At 58.8% G+C, this 16,383-nt stretch overlaps 1 protein-coding gene across 1 annotated transcript in view; it reads right to left on the reverse strand.

The window, feature by feature from the left end:
• Positions 1-334: 334 nt before the first annotated feature.
• Positions 335-16,383, reverse strand: part of Pur-alpha (Purine-rich binding protein-alpha) — a 17,859-nt gene continuing 1,810 nt past the window's right edge. The window contains 5 exon segments of the mRNA XM_037212757.1: positions 335-644; positions 3,662-3,751; positions 3,753-3,890; positions 7,824-7,991; positions 13,959-14,074. Coding sequence (XP_037068652.1) covers positions 498-644; positions 3,662-3,751; positions 3,753-3,890; positions 7,824-7,991; positions 13,959-14,074 — 659 coding nt within the window. The 3' untranslated portion in view covers positions 335-497.

A 16,383-nucleotide genomic window follows, 5' to 3' on the forward strand; every position in this document is an offset into this window, starting at 1 on the left:
TCGTCGAGTATGCCGTCTTCAGTGCGTGGATTTTAAAGCTGCAGGCGCGGTCCGGCGGTGCCGGCTCGCTCCGGCCCAGCCCAAGCGCTCGTGCCGAGAGCGGCACCGCGCACCATTGCACTTCGGCGGGCCGGTCCGCCGGGCTGCCGAGCCGTCGCTCCCGCGCCCGGCCTGCCGCGGCGGCCGCGCCCGCTCCTCTGTCCGCTGCGGCGGCGGGCGGCTCCAATGTCCGGGCCTCGTCCGCGCCGCCCGCGTCACCGTCGCGTGCCGCCCGGCCTGCTGTCCCGGGCCGCCGGCGGTCCCCGCCGCACCCTCCTCCGCCGCCGCCCTCCCCGCTCGCTCTCGCCCGGTCGCCACTCGTCGCCTCCGGTCCGCTCGTCAGAAATTTTGAAAGACACGAATTGAACCAGCGCCGCGCTGCGCCGCGGCCGAGGGCCGTGGGCCGGCCGCTGGGCGTCTCGTGCCGCCACGGCTGGCCGGCGGGCGGCCCGGCCGGCTCATTTGCTGCCGCCGGCCGGCTGGCTCGCCTCCTGCGCCGCCCGCTCCGCCTCCTGCATTTTTTCTACGTACTCGCCGAATATATCACGGAACCGCGACCAGGACTTCTCTGGAATGGTGATGGAATTTCTGAAGTTGGTTTTCACCTGAAACGCGACGACACGGATCAGACTTGGGCAGCGAACGAAGGGGAACGAGACGAGTACACTTGCAAAACCACGTGCGCGACCAGCTGGGAACGAAGGGCACTGGCGCATCACACCGTCACCATACAAAAGAAAATGCCCATCGGGGGCATATGCTAAACGGCGTAGCGACCGGCAAGGCCACATTACACACAAGACCGCCAACCAAGCAATTCGCGTGTGCTCGTCCGTGCTGGGAGACGTCCGGCCCGCCCAGCCCGGCCGATCAGTCACACCCTGCAACTAAACAAAGGTCAGCCATCGACCGACACGTGCGCTCTACTCCCACGAGGTCGTGGTGGCCTCACGGATCGATTCCGTCTCAGCCGGAATCTGATTCGAACTGGCTCAATGTTTGTGATGTGACTGATTCGTGATCGATTGGTTTCATTTTAGCATTGCTCGACACACGAAACGATTCAGCCACGACCTCTGCTTCGCTGGCACCTGCACAGTTAACTTAACACTGCGCCAGGCGAAATACCGAGACATTATGCGATACAATGAGGGGCAAGGCGGATGCCTGTGAAGTACCTGCCCGGTTCCAGTCGATACAGTAGATGGGCTGGAAGACCGCACGTGTCAAGACCCATCAACTGTACTGTTCGAAGGGTAGGCATATGACGCACCTATGACGTCATACTAGCTGGCCCTCACTTTGCAACATGCTGCAGATTCTGATTCCTCATTGCTAGACACATTAAATGCACGCCATCGCACTCGTTGGGTTTTCAGCATTATTGAGATGCTGTTTTCATATCGCTAGCTCATGTTTAAAGGGGTGGGTAAGTGGCCCCCATTTGGGAGGGCTTACAAACGTGTGTGTGTGTGTGTGTGTGTGTGTGTGTGTGTGTGTGTGTGTGTGTGTGTGTGTGTGTGTGTGTGTGTGTGTGTGTGTGCGTGTGTGCGTGTGTGCGCGTGTGTGCGTGTGTGCGTGTGTGCGTGTGCGTGCGTGCGTGCGTGCGTGCGTGCGTGCGTGCGTGCGTGCGTGCGTGCGTGCGCGTCAGCGTAGGTGCGTCAGCGCAGGTGCGTGCGTGCGTGCGCGTGTGCGCGTGCGTGTATGCGCGTACGTGCCTATGCGTATGTGTGTGCGCGTGCATGCGTGCGTGCGCGCGTGTCATTCATTAAATACGCTATTATCAGGAACAAACAACGCATTCGGATTCTGAATCATATTTATCAAATATGTCCGTGACAGTGAGCGTTGGATTGAATTCTTATTGAAATTCGAATAATCTGTTCTTTAGAGTATATCTTTCTGATTATCCTTTAATCGGAGTACATTTTTTTAGAACTGAGCTCCATTCGCTTTGATTCCGATTCAGAACCCGGTCTACCGAGCACAAGTCTGGCAATCGGAGTGTATTGTTCAGAGAAGCGCAGCACTCGGTGGAATCCAGACGGCCACGGGGCCAGCACCAACGCGGTGCCGCTTTATAGTACGGGGTGGGAATGTGGGGCCGGCGAACACAACTATTCCTGGGAAAACACGTGTGCTTTGACAGCAAACTCCAGACTTGTGCGTTTGATATGCATCACTAAGTTTTGTGTTTTGTGAAATAACACCCTGTTCCACCGTAATACGCAGCGATGCATTAAAATATTGCAGTGCACACAGTTTCCTCCAGTGCACACAATACCATTAACCTACCAGTTGACTTATGCCTCTTGCACTCAAAGCCAGTGGGCGGTATGTTCAAACAAAGCGTGCATTCAACGTCGCTATCAACTGAATGAAAGGCCATTGCTTGCGGAGCGCCAGCAGGGATGACCGAGATTCATCACCCCATCGTGTATCTGGTGACTTAAGCCGCTCATGACTGCTTTCTATTTCTTCTCGGTTGTTTAAGGCCCCAGGAGTCGGCTGACGGTTTTACACAATAAGTGCGCTTTTCAGTCTCATCTAAAGAGAGCAACCCAACTTTCAGGTACTTGTCTCTTATTGTCATATCACGCACGTACGACTTGATCAGCAGTACTCGATTTCTCGAGATGGATAGTTAAAAATTTCGATTTAAGATGCTTTTACACACCTGCGGGAGAAATCTTATTGGACTCTTCAGCTCACCAGTACGAAAGTAAAACATTTTATTTGCCTTGTTTTTCCAACGTTTGTGTTTTGTAATGTTTGCAACGCTGATGCACTGATGCGTCAACATGTTTTGGTAATACACGCCACGAAAGCTTGAAACATTTTGTTTAAACAGATAGGCATGCGAACATAAGCTATTACCCCCCCCCCCCAAATTCAGCGAAACGCTTTATAACGGTTTTGATTTCTCCCCACGGTGTTTACCATGGATACTCTTTACGTGGCGCGTGGCGCTTTTACTTTGGGAATGCGAGTATCACATTGTTCAAGTGACGCCCTGGTTCAAAATTCAACCAGAGCGCTTCTTGGGAATAGGCCTTTGTCCAGGTGGGCCCCATCACAAACGTTCTTTTATTCAAACCAGCAGAGGTGTGAACGACGGTTGTCATGACAGACGATGGTCGCGACTGCAGGGAAGAAGCAAAGCGCCGTTATAAAGCATCAACAGCGTAATTTGTGCTCGAAAATAATTAAAAATGATATCCTTAAAAGGTCGTGACGGTGCTGCAGTGACACTACTCAGTGTTGTTGTTCATAGGTGTTTTCGAGCGCGTCGACTTCCATGGTCATTTTGCGCCCAGGACTACCCAGTGTTAGTACTAGACGTAACTGGCCCTGGGGTTTCACTAGAGTATGTTTTTGAAATATGTCCAAAGGTGAGACAGTCCCTTTAAAACGACGGTCACATCCACCTTGTAACCAGTGCACATAATTTGCACATTGCACATGGCGCGGCTGGACGGCAAGAGTCCCTTACATGGTCACCCACGAGTCCCGTTCAAAACAGCCTCTGGATGAGGGGGTGACCAGTCACAGCGAGCCCCAAACACATGCTACAACAGCACCATGCTGACCAAGACACCAAAGCACCCCCGCGTCTGCCCACCTCAGATATGCGCATGTAGATTCCCCGGTCGTTTTGGCCTATGTCGAAGTAGAAGTTTTTGTTTTCGACACGCATGTGCTTGCCCTCAGGGCAGCTCTCCCTTGAAGCCGCCGTCGTCGGTGCCGAACTCGTCCAGCAGGTCGGTCAGCGCGTCCCGGAACTCGATCATGCCCTGCGCCGGGATGGCGATCTGGGAGCGCGGGCCGCCGCGCGGGATCGTCTGCGATACCTGGCGACACGCGTGGGCGCCGCCTCAGCAGGCGGCGTGGGGGTGGCACGGACGCAGCGGCCCAGTGGCGGGGGAACGGGATCTCGAGCGTTAGGGACACGAGGATGCCGGGCGCCAAGGACAAGGGGTGTCCAGCGTGAGGGACACGGAAGGCCAAAAGTGGAGGACACACATCAGAGCTCACATCTGACCTAGCCTGACAACACCCATCACAGCTCACATCTGACCTGGTCGACACCACCCATCAAAGCTGACATCTGACCTGGCTTGCGCAAACAAGCAGAGCTCGCATCTGATTTGGCCTGCGCCATCTGTCACAGCTCACATCCGACCTGGCCTGACACCACCCATCAAAGCTCACGTCTGACCCGGCCTGCGCAAACATCCAGAGCTCGCATCTGACTTGGCCTGCGCCACCTATCAGAACTCACATCTGACTTGGCCTGCGCCACCTACCATAGCTCCCGTCTGACCTAGCCTGCGCATCTGTCAGAGCTCACATCCGACCTGGCCTGACACCACCTATCGGAGCTCACATCCAACCTGGCCGACACCACTTATCAGAGCTCGCGTCTGACTTGGTCTGCGCCACCTATCAGAGCTCACATCTGACCTAGCCGACACCACCTATCAGAACTCGTATCTAACCTGGTTGACACACCTATCAGAGCTCGCGTCTGACCTGGCTGACACCACCTACCAGAGCTCACATCTAACCTGGTCGACACCACCTATCAGAGCTCACATCTGGCCTGGTCTGACACCACACATCAGCGAGCTCGCACCCACGTCCAGTGAGTGAGCCGGGATCGTGCAACAGACGGCCCCTCCCTTTGCCAACACGAGATAGTACATGGCGGCACGTGGCCACGCTGCTGGCACGTGCCAGCTGGGGTTCAGCTGGTCCGAGAGGCAGATGGCGAGTAGGGCTGGCACACCGCACCCCACTGACCCCCCCCCCCCCCTCCCTTCACCCATCCCTTCATGCCGAGCCACAAAAGGGATCCGCGACAGCACGGAATGACTTACGCCGTTGTGTGCAGCGGCCTTCAACTAAAACACAGGAAATGCACAAACGACGGGAAGTGGGGGATGTAATAAGGCTCACGAGGCGACCCAATGGACGTCGCAAAGATTCCTAGTTCGAAAAACTTTAGTGGCCGGCCACATACGCCACACCAGTTCAAAGAAAACAGGCGACCGGAATGGACATGCCTCATCAAGGTACCTGTACTGCGAAACCGAATTCTTTCAACTGGTTTCGCATCGCCGTTAAAAACATCACATCTGGCTTCAGGGAGCGGCCACAAGCTTTCATCAGCACAAGGCAGAACCGTTGCTGAGCGTCTGGCCAGGCGGGGCGGGGCGCCGCGGGCGTCCCCTAGACTGCAGCGTCTGGCCGAGGGGTCGCCTGCAGGCCGGGGATTCCCGGCCACCGGCGGCGCCACCGTCGCCGCCCGCTTCCGGCGGCCGTTGGCGCCCCCGCCGCCAGCCGCCAGCTGCCGGCGGCGCGCCGCGCCGCGCCGCGCGGCAGACACCGCGCCGCCCGGCATCGACGCCCCGCCGGAAATCGCTGGCATTCGGCGTCGGGCGTCGGGCGGTGGGGGCGTGAGAGGGCCGCCGCCGGCCGGACAGATGGCGGCCAGGGCGCGGCGCCGACAGGTGAGCGGCCGACCGCAGACGCCGCCCGTGCAGCGGCGCGCCGCCGCCGGCCGCCAGCAATGCCGTCCGACCGGTGCCAACGGCCCATTAGCGGGCGTCGCGTCCTGCCCGGCCGGCGGACGAGCCCCGCCGGCCGGTGGGAGGCGGGCCGCCCGGCCCTGCTGCGAGCTGCCGGCGGGAGGAGGGCCGTCCGGTCGGCCCGGCTGCGAGCTGCCGGTGGAAGGAGGGACGGCCGCGCCGCTCAGCCCGGCTGCGAGCTGCCGGTGGGAGGAGGGCCGCCCGGCCCTGCTGCGAGCTGCCGGTGGGAGGAGGGACGGCCGCGCCGCTCGGCCCGGACTGCAAGCTGCCGGTGGGAGGCGGGACGGCCACGCCGTCCGGCCTGGCTGCGAGCTGCCGGCGCCGGACCAGCCCGGACAGCTGCAGACAACGGAGCGTGCGGGAGCACGAACTCGGCGCCAGTTCACCGATCAGAAGATACAATCCGTGGCTAAATCGGACAACAGTGCATCCGATGGAGCATCCATAGCCGCGATGAGCTTGCAACGCATTTAGGTGATGCAAACACTCCATATGAGGTGGATAAGTGTCCCCACTCACTTCCAGGGCCGACCAGCGTACAACAACCAAAGCGCTATCAACACATATCTGGCAACACACTCGCTGACAGAGAATCCCGTCACTCACGAGTGCATACGGCACAAACTGTAATAGCATGACAGAACGCCAGGAATCTTCGACACAGAGAAACTTAAGCACCATCACCACGAACTATTTCCGACGTCTGGAATCGTTGCAAAGAGACACAAAAAACCGTTGCAAAAGGACTGGGCGAGAGGCATTCCGAGCGTGCCAGAGATGTCCAGGCGCCGATGACAGTCTTGCCACAAACGAGCTGCACAGACAGCCTCCAGCTGAAGTCAGCGACGGCCGACCAGTGAGGCCCTACTCTGTCCAAACCCCCGGTGATGTCCGATCGCAGTGCGCGCAAGGACGGCACCGGCCGGGCGTCGGGAGACCTGGCTGGGCTGATGGTGCCGGCGCCGGACGAGCACGAGGAAGAGCGGTACGGCTGATGATGCCGACGCCGGACGGGCGCCAAAACGACCGGCGGGGCTGATAGCGCCGGCACCGAACGAGCGCCAGGACGTGCGGCAGGGCTGATGGTGACGGTGGCTGCGAGGGCGCCAGACAGCGTGGCAGGGCCTCCGGCGCCGGCCGGGCGCCAGGAGTCGCGGCAGGGCTGATGGCGCCGGCGCCGGAATGGCGCCAGACAGCGCGGCAGGCGTCCAGCCGGGCCACTCCACGCCGTCTCGCTCGGACGCCGGGCCGTCCTGAAGACCACACTGCGCGGTCCACGTGCGACACTTCCCGGTGACGTCATAGCCCACGTCATGGAGCAGCAGCGGAGGACCGGCGTTACAACAGCGTGAGAGTGCGGACAGCTCGACGATCCAGGGCAGGACAGTAACGTAGCCGGCGCAGAGACCTGGCGGGCACGTGGCGCGTGAAGACGGCAAGGCCGCCGCCGTCCGCCACAGGACAGTGGGTAGAGCCCACCGATCTGCCCAAAGGGACTGGAGAAACGCCACCTGGCAGGAAACGGACAGAACTGCGGCACCATCCAGGCAGCCGCGTGGCAAAACAACCGACAGCATCACAGGAAGGTAACCGGCACAGCCACGGCCACGCCCGGTAGGAAGCATGGCCAAATCCTGTGGGGAACATTGATGGGGCGGCAGCGCCGGACCACGCGGGGGCAATCCCTGATATCGAGGAGAGGGTCCGGTATGTTTCAATCCGCCCGCAGGGCCGGAAACGAAGGAGCGAGCACTGGAGCGCTACAGCACCGGGCGGGACACGACAACGCTGCGGAATGTATCGCTGTCCGAAAACCTGCAAGCTGAGTGACACCGACAACGGTGCACCGAGGTCGACACGTGTTCCTGTTCTTGGGCGTCAAGACGTTGTGACATAATTATGTAAGGTATCGACCTGGCGCAAAGGAAAGGGTGTCAGCTGGGGTAAAACGACCACAGCTGTGACGAAAAGGGACAGATGACAGACCGCAAGCGATGGTTTGAGTGACAACTCCGGCGCCCGAACTACAACACATCTCTGATCCCCCTCTTTTGACATCAGCACCAGCAGACCCCGCCAGAGATGCACCACCGCCACAGAGGGGCGACGCGGGCGGCGACGGGACCCCTCGCTGGATCACTGGTGCCTCCGGGATCCAACCACGGCGGTGTGCGAGGGGGAGGTGACACATACCCTCAGAAACCGTCCCCGCGAGTTCTCCTTGAGGTCAAGGTAGTAGCGCCGGTTGTCCTTGACCATCATCTCCGACTTGAGTTTGCCATCCTCGGGGAAGTTGTCCGGGCAGGGCGGGCCCAGATTGGAGTAGTAGTCGCTGAACGACGACAGGTGGTCCCGGAACCGGAGGTGTCATGGTCACAGCCATCAGACGTGGGGTCAGCGCCCGACGACGGCCATCGGGGAGAGGACCGGGTCACAGTCAGCCGACAGCGCTCACCGGAGGTGTCATGGTCACAGCCCTCAGACGTGGGGTCAGCGCCCGGCGACGGCCATCGGGGGAGAGGACGGGGTCACAGTCAGCCGACAGCGCTCACCGGAGGTGTCATGGTCACAGCCCTCGGACGTGGGGTCAGCGCTCGGCGACAGCCAACGGACGCGTCACATGCAGGTGCGAGGTAACAGCCATTCACGCGAAGAACTTCCACACAGCAAAGGAACACCGCGCCATGGTCAGTCCGCACCGATGTCGGGCACGAGGTTACCTTCAATAGCTTCATTACACAAACTGCTTGTGCCTAAAATCACCCGCACGATCAACGCCACTTTCTGCCACCAGCCATCCACCCATTCCGCATCTAACGGCGTTTGAATCCATGTTGAACACAGTGGAGGCATTTCAACGTCACGGAAATACCCTTCTTCGAAAGCTTGCAGTGGCGGAGGCCTCGACGCCAAGTCAACAAACGTAAGGGCGAGCCGCACATTGCCTACAATCGTTACGTTCGTCGAATGTCTGAAAAGCAGCCGGGCCATTCAAGCGGCAAGTCACGCCGGAACGACATCATTCATCTTCAATAAACACGGCGGCTGAGCAGCGTGAACCATGAGTCAATACGACCGGCGCAGGGGAAGCGCGGCCGCGGCGAGGGCGGCGAGGGCGGCGCGGAAGGCGCGCCGGCACCGACGCACGTGACGCCCCCGGGAGCCCCAGCCGTGCCGCTGGCCACAGCGGCCCCGGGCGGCCTCAGGTCATGCCCGGAGGGGGTCACCCACGCCGCCCGCTGTACCCGTACAGCGACCCTTCGGCGGGGCCGCCGCCACCAGACCGGTGACCTCCATCCGTGCCGTGGCGTGTTCAGTGCGTCGTCTCGTGTATGAAGCGCATCACGACTGCAATGGCCCAGCAGCAGGCCGTATTCTAAAAGCCGAGTACATCACGCAGGAAAACCGGAGCGTGGTTAGGGCAAAACGCCAGTCTATTTACGCCAGTCTATTTGCGGGCTGTCACAGGCAGGGCTTATTCCTAGGTCCGTTGCTGACAGCACTGCATGAGACGCCTAGACAACAGATGTGTCAGAAGGCACACACGACGGCTGGACACGCAGGCATCCCTGTCGAAGATACGCACGCATGGCACACAAAATCATCAACCCGCCAGACGGACGTATTTTGATCGGGTGCGTAGCGTAGCATATTCAAACAGATGATCAGGCCTAACCACAGACACACGTGGATGCCGCACATGGGCAACCCGAGGAAAGGACATGGCCTGGAGGGGGGGGGGGGGGGGACAAGGTTCCCATGCCCTCCCCTCATGAGCAACAGGATTGCACTAGGTGCTGGGCGCTTTCATGGGAGTTCGGTCCAACTTCGCCAGAAATCGGAGAAAAGATGGCATTCGCCCACCCAAACCCCTCTGAAAAAATTGGCTACGTAACTATCCCATGGTCCGGCGAGATGAAGCGCAAAGGAGACAGTGTACCACGCTGGCCTTAAATGTCCTGTGCTTACAGCAGCACCAAACGGCACGCCAGTGGACGGCGAGTACTCGTCCTTGACCATCCCCGCGATTTAGGCGGTAAAACATCTGACATATGACCACTTGTGTGGCAGACGCGGCTAGCGTCCCAGCAATGGCGTCTATGTGAATCGTCGAAGAACGACCCAATGGCCGCTCTACAACGAGGGCAAGGCTTTATTTGTCGGCAGTGTCATGACGTCACATGGTACTTACCGGAGCGGTGCGGCAGGATCTTCCCAATAAGTTATACTAAGCAAGGACTTTAATCCGGAACTCACCCTCGCAGAACATTCAATCGCATTTCCTTCTATAGAGAACCGGCCAGACGCCTGGAGCGCTAGGCTCTGCCGTCTAGTGACGCGGAGAGCACGATTAGCTACACACACGAAGAAAAAGTCATGTGCCGAAGAGCAGAGGTCCGTCCCGGCCTCATATGTAGATCTCGACCGTCTCGGCCATCATCAAAACGTTCACACATCACTCCGAGATGGAGCAAAAGGCCGTTTTCATGCCCTGCCCGCGGCCGCGCTACCATCTGCGGACCGGCAGAGACTCGGCTGACGGACGCCGGACGCGGGCGCGGGCGCGGGCGCGGGCGCGGGCGCGGGCGTGGGTGGTCGGGCGCGGGCACGGAATCGACCGCGGCTGTCGGAGCCGCTTTCCCATGACGCCAAATGCGTGGAGCACGCCGCGCCCGCGCAGTGCCGTTGGCGCCCGCCGATTTAACGTCATACGGCTCCCGACCAGTCGTCGTCGGTCACGGCGGCGGCGGCGGCGGACATGAACGGGACATCCCCGGACGCCGGCGGGGACGCGTGTACGGGCGCGCTGGGGGGGAGGGGGGGAGGGCGGACTTCACATGAACACGGGACCCTTTAGAGAACTCTCCTGATGGGCGCTGCGTGACCTACGGCAGTCGATGCGTCCTAAAACTCCAAATCATGATCATCATTATCATCATTAGAGGACTCTCCTGCTGGTGCTACCGCGGGGTGACGACGGAAACCGAGATAACATGAGATCGAGCAACTATACCTTACGTGGATGAGCATCCCATAGAAAACAAGTGCTTCCATGTTCACGCCTCACAACTAGTTCGGCTGTGGCCCGCCGTCCTAGCGGGTGGTGAGATGTCGCCCCCCCCCCCCCCCCCAGCTGAAAAGGACAGCGACAGACGGTGCAGCAGCACAGCAGAGGTGCCGACCAGCGCCAAACTATGGCCCAGCACAAATGGGTATACACCTTGACATTTTGCAATCTCCAGGGAAGAATTTCGCGCATAATGACTCATGCTGGGCAATCACCTGTCAAGCCCAGACGAATGTGGGCGCACAGGGTTCCAAACTTTACCAAGAAGTAAATATTGCCTTGCATCTCATGAGAATGACATGCACCCACGAACGCCACGAGCGCGGCCAACCAGGGGCCCACAAATAATGAAGCTGTCCCCAGTGCGACCCGAGACCCGACTGATGATCATACAGATGACCTCAGCGGATCACGGACTGCCTAAACCTCCCGCATTATCACGGAGAGCGGAGCATAATTGATCAGGGATGGGGCAATAGCAAGAAGAAGAACGTGGAAACCCACCCGTGCGCCGGACGTCCGAAAATCCATGTTTCCGCCTCCGACAACCTAAGCATCCCCACAAAATGAGCACCCCATCCCCATGCGTCCCCTTCACTGTCCCCCGGGGTATTGAAGGGGACGCGTCGGAAAAATGTATGCCCTAAACACAGTCAAGCCCCCTCCCCTTGAGACCACCCCGACACTCCAGACAGCCACGTGATCTCAAACGGTCTGCCGGGTCCCGGAAGACCATCTGCAGCTGCGGAAAATGTTGAGGATTCTGGTGTGTTCGAGGATCGACGTCAGTGACAATGGGTCTCATCTTGACCATGAGATGAAATATCAAAAAAACGAACAAGTATCAAAAAGACGAAGTCGAGCGGATTCGTCAAATCAACATCGATGGTACCAAAATCAAACACTTAATAGGTAAGGGACCGGTGCCATACCCAGCGGTGCCGGGAGCCAACCACAACAGCGATAATGTTCAATATGCCATCGGCCATGTGACATCGTCGTTGCTGTCATTGGGGTCTTACGACGCACTCAGCTGCTGAGGCTATGTGGCACCGCCTGCCTCCCACCCCGGCAGGAAGGGCGGGCACCGCGGGGAATCGAACCCCCTACCCCTGGTTTCCCAGACGCGTAGTCGTTTACGCGGGCGCGTTAACCACTACGCTTCAGGCAACCCTCCACTGTGATATCACTGCCTTTAAACAGGAAGTGGTGCAGGACAAAAATGAACAGGCCCCGCAGGAGACCGATCGGGTAGCATCCTGCCGAAAAGAAAACACCATGCATTTCCTAAAACATTGTAATTCACGTTAAAATTAGGTCCAAATGAATTCAGGTGCCCTTTGGGCAGTGCATTCTCAACGCAACACACCCCACCTGCAGCATGTCAATGTACCTAATCCCGCTTTTCAATTTTTTTCTGATGATACCCGAACAGTATGGCGCGGGTGAAAGGTTTCAAAGATCTGGAGGGAGGCCCCACATCTGTTTACCCCTTGGAAAACGTCGGCAGCGTCGTCCCCGCTCTCTCCGGGCTTCCTTTCATGACTGACGGCACTGCGCTACCATTGCCGGTTAGCTGAGCCTTTGTTGTTGTGCTGTCTTTTTATTCTGCTGTACAAGACATGCTGTGGCCTTTTCTACACATTTTATCGCCAGATTATGCCATCCTGCACAATTAACTTTTGCTGTCATTCAGTTCCGTCTAGTATTAAAGTCGCAACCCATGCCTCTCATGAAACGACAGCCACTGCACTACTGTCGCTTCACTCTGGCCGAGTACAACCTATCGGAGGGATCTCAACGGCGCGTAAATCTAGCTTTCACGGGATAAAAGATGGCTATGATTTGCACGAACTGGGTTATCGTTTAAAGCCATTAATGCTCTGAAATACTATCCAACATGCTTTTGCAAGTTGGTGAATTTAAACGAATATCCGAAGTCCCTTGTTCCATCAAAAAGTTGAAAGTGAAATTTGTTTTTTGCCTTGTAGGAAGAAAAACAAAAATGTTCAAATCACGATTCGAATGATGCTAAATGTGTTCTCACTTGGGTGATCCAGATAGACTCTGCAGCGCATGTAACCCCTTAAAGAACACATTATGCACTAGCTTAGAAGCTTGTTTAAAAAATGACGTTCTGTTCATCACTTACATAACATAAACACGCAACATTAACTAAAGTCACTCTTCTTAACTAAATTCACTTCGCTCTGGTGTGATCTCGGAAATTGTTTCCGTGCATATTTTTTTTTTTTTTGTACGACGCACCTATACCTTAATTACAGTGAAAACAACTACTGACAATGTTACAAATATTTCTTCTTCATAACTATGACAGTAAAATTGTCCAGCTTCCAGAGTTCACATGAAGTTGCCAGTAAACCACGACCGCGGAATGGTGTCCATGACATACCTTTTATTTGATTCGGACTCAGATGGTGCGCTTTATCATACCATCCCCCATTATCACGAGCCCAGCCCGTCCGGGGTCCGCTAATTCTACATTACAGAACCCGTCCCAGCCCATCCCAGCCAAGCTCATCCCAGGCCAGGCCAGGCCAGGCCAGGCCAGGTCAGGTCAGGTCAGGTCAGGTCAGGTCAGGTCAGGTCAGTCAGGGCAGGCCAGGCCAGGCCAGGCCAGCCCATCCCAGGCCAGGCCAAGCCAAGCCAAGCCAGGCCAGGCCAGGCCAGGCCAGGCCAGGCCAGGCCAGGCCAGGCCAGGCTAGCCCAGTCCAGCCCACCGCACGCGAGGCAGTGCAACCAACGGCTGATCGACAAACAACGACAGAGGACGTAATGACCAATTCTTCCACGTAAGCAACTGGGATGAGATGAGAGCCGCTACTTGCAGTATTCTATGATGATTTAGTACCATCGCTCAGACAACAGATTGCGTAACATTTGACATTACACCTTACAGAGGTTGAGCCCAGGGTTATTCAGTTTTGAGTTAGGTAGAAAGAAAGATGTTGCGAACTCTCCTACTCCGTTTCCATCACATTTTGCTTGCAAACACGTCTTGACGCCGTAATGATGACAAGGGTGACAAGATTTCACGCGTCTGTGACTTGTGGGAGTTGAAGAAATGTTTTTTCTGAATCAGCATTTTCTGCTCGTTTTAGAAAACACGTCAAAGTATATGTTTCCAAGGCCCATCTCCTACCACATCCCTCGTAGAATTTATCTGGCGTCACCAAGTCCTTCTTAACAGAGGCAGAGCCAACAACATCGAAAGGGAGGCAAACGATTCAGAGACTTACCTCAGCAATTTTGACAAAGCGTCCCCGCCGGTTCTGTTTGACGTCGATGTAGAAGCGTTTGGACTGGATCTGGAGCATTTTGGAGCCCAGTTCTGTTTCATTGTGGGGCGCTTGACCTGCCGAGCAAAGGGAAACACACATTCAGGACACTGAAGGCGAGGCGACGGGTCAGTGACCAGCCTCTTCGCGATATCGCTGACGCAGGCACCAGACAGAGCAACCACGGGGTGGTGCGTCAGCACACCACGCGACATGGCGCGGGACTCTTGCGCAAGAGTGGGCGTGGCGTCGCTCGGCCACGCCAGGCCTCAGCAGCGCAGCCCATGGTGCCGGCTTTCCGACCCGGCGGGATGCGCCAGACCACAGGCAGTCCGCTTCCCCTCGGACACGTCACAGCCCTCCCCTCCCCTCGACGGCCTGTCGCCCGGCCGAGGTCGGCGCGCCCACACGCCCAGCCCCTCACGCGTAAGCCCCGTCGGTCACGGGCCGACCTGCCGCGGCCGGGCGCCACGCCGGCCGTACCGAACACGACGAAGTGCTCCATGGCGGGCGGCGCGGCGGACCGGCGCGCCGAGCTCAGCACCCCGTGCAAGCGCGGCCGCCACTGCTGGCATCATTCACGTTCAAGGCCGGCGGGCTCAGCTGTCTGGCCGGCCGGCCGGCCCCTGGCTGGCTGGCTGGCTGGCTGGCCGGCCGCCGCCGCCGCCGCCATGTTGTCCCGTGCAATATCGCGGGCACATGGCCGGCCGCCGCCGCCGCCGCGCGCGCACGGCACACACGCCAATCGGGCGGCGGGCGGCGCGGCTGGGGAGTGGCCGGCGCGCCGACACCTGGGCGGGACGCTACGGCCCGCTCCCCGCCGGCCGGCCAGAGCTCGGCCGCCCCCCCCCCCCCCCGCAGTGGACCGGGGGCAGCCGCCACTCACTGCCGCGCCAACAGGCATCCGACTCCCGCGGAAGACCAGCATAGTACCGGCCCACTTGCCGTAGTGCGGTGAGATGGGACTGGCAGCCTCCCGCGTACCAACTGAGAGAACAGCCGCCGGTCGTCGCGCTCCCCGCCTCGAGCTAGGGGGGGGGGGGGAGGGAATCCAAAGAGGCCTCCCTTTGTTCCCTATGCTTCGCTGGGGAGTGGTTCTGTACTTCAACCCTTCCCAGCGAGCCGCGTGCGCCGCCCATAGGCCGTCTGGGAAGCCGCCGTCCGCGGCCAGAGCGCCCGCTCCCTGTTGCAGTCTTATCGATCGGGCCATGAGACTCACACAAAGGCGCGCTTCTTTGTGGCGCGGCCACGGCGTGCGCGCGTGGCGACACACCGCGGGCGCCCAGCGCTCGGCCGGCGGGCCGGGCCGGGGGTAGGGGGAGGGACTCGGGGCCACTCAAAGGGGTAGCCCAGCCGGCCTGTCCCGGGGTCACTCAAGGTCGTCTACCCGACCGCCCCACACAACGCATAGCCGGCGCGCATGGAGGCGAGTTCAGGATTCTGCCACCGTCTTGAGTCGCCCGAAGTGAAACCCAGTTGGCTAGGCCCCAGGGTCACTCAGGGTCGCGCCCGCCCCGAGCCTTGGGCCACCCACGGCGCACCTCAGCCGGTCAGGTCCCTGGAAACTCCGGGACACCGACGGTGGCCACTCAGCCCGTTGGTGCCTGGGCGGGCCGGATAGTACCCTGCCTGGGCGCCGCTCACGGTGACAACTCGGTCGGTCAGGTGTCTGACCTGAGGCGCGCAATCCCTAAGCCGGCAAGCGCCCCCCCCCCCTCTCTCTCTCTCTCTCTCTCTCTCTCTCTCTCGTCTCTCTCTCTCTCTCTCTCTCTCTCTCTCTACGATCTCTCTCTCTCGCTCTCTCTCTGACTATCCTCCTCTCTCTCTCGAGCTCTCGCGTTCCTCTCCTTTCCTCTCCTGCATCCCTCTCCTCTCCTTTCCTTTCCTTTCCTTTCCTTTCCTTTCCTTTCCTCTCCTCTCCTCTCTCCTGTTCCTGCTTCCGCTCCTGCTCCTGCTCCTGCTCCTGATCCTGCTACCGCCCCGCTCCCGCTGCTGCTCACGCTCACGCTCCCACACCCGCTTCCGCTCCTGCCCCCGCCTCCGCACCCGGTCTCTCGCTCCCTCGCTCTCTTTCCCTCCCTAGAGACAAGGCTCGCGTCTGCCGATCGCCACAGGCCCTCAGACGGTGCCCACACCGGCGTCGTCCATCCGAGCGGCCCACGTCTCCAGCCGAGCCCCAGGCCGACATTCTACATTAATTCAACATTCTCAACTCCACGGGACAGAGCGGTTCTATCATGTTAAAGAATGGTTAAAATACCCGAGGCGTAAGTTCAACTGGGCACCGCATACAACAATAACTTAATTGCCAGCGATAGCTAAACGGGCATGCACCAATCAGAGGATTGATTGATGCCTGACATTTAGCAAAATGCACCGATAAATA

Source organism: Pollicipes pollicipes, unplaced genomic scaffold (assembly GCF_011947565.3).
Source record: "Pollicipes pollicipes isolate AB1234 unplaced genomic scaffold, Ppol_2.1 Scaffold_3087;HRSCAF=3621_pilon_pilon_pilon, whole genome shotgun sequence".
Lineage (NCBI taxonomy): Eukaryota > Metazoa > Arthropoda > Thecostraca > Pollicipedomorpha > Pollicipedidae > Pollicipes > Pollicipes pollicipes.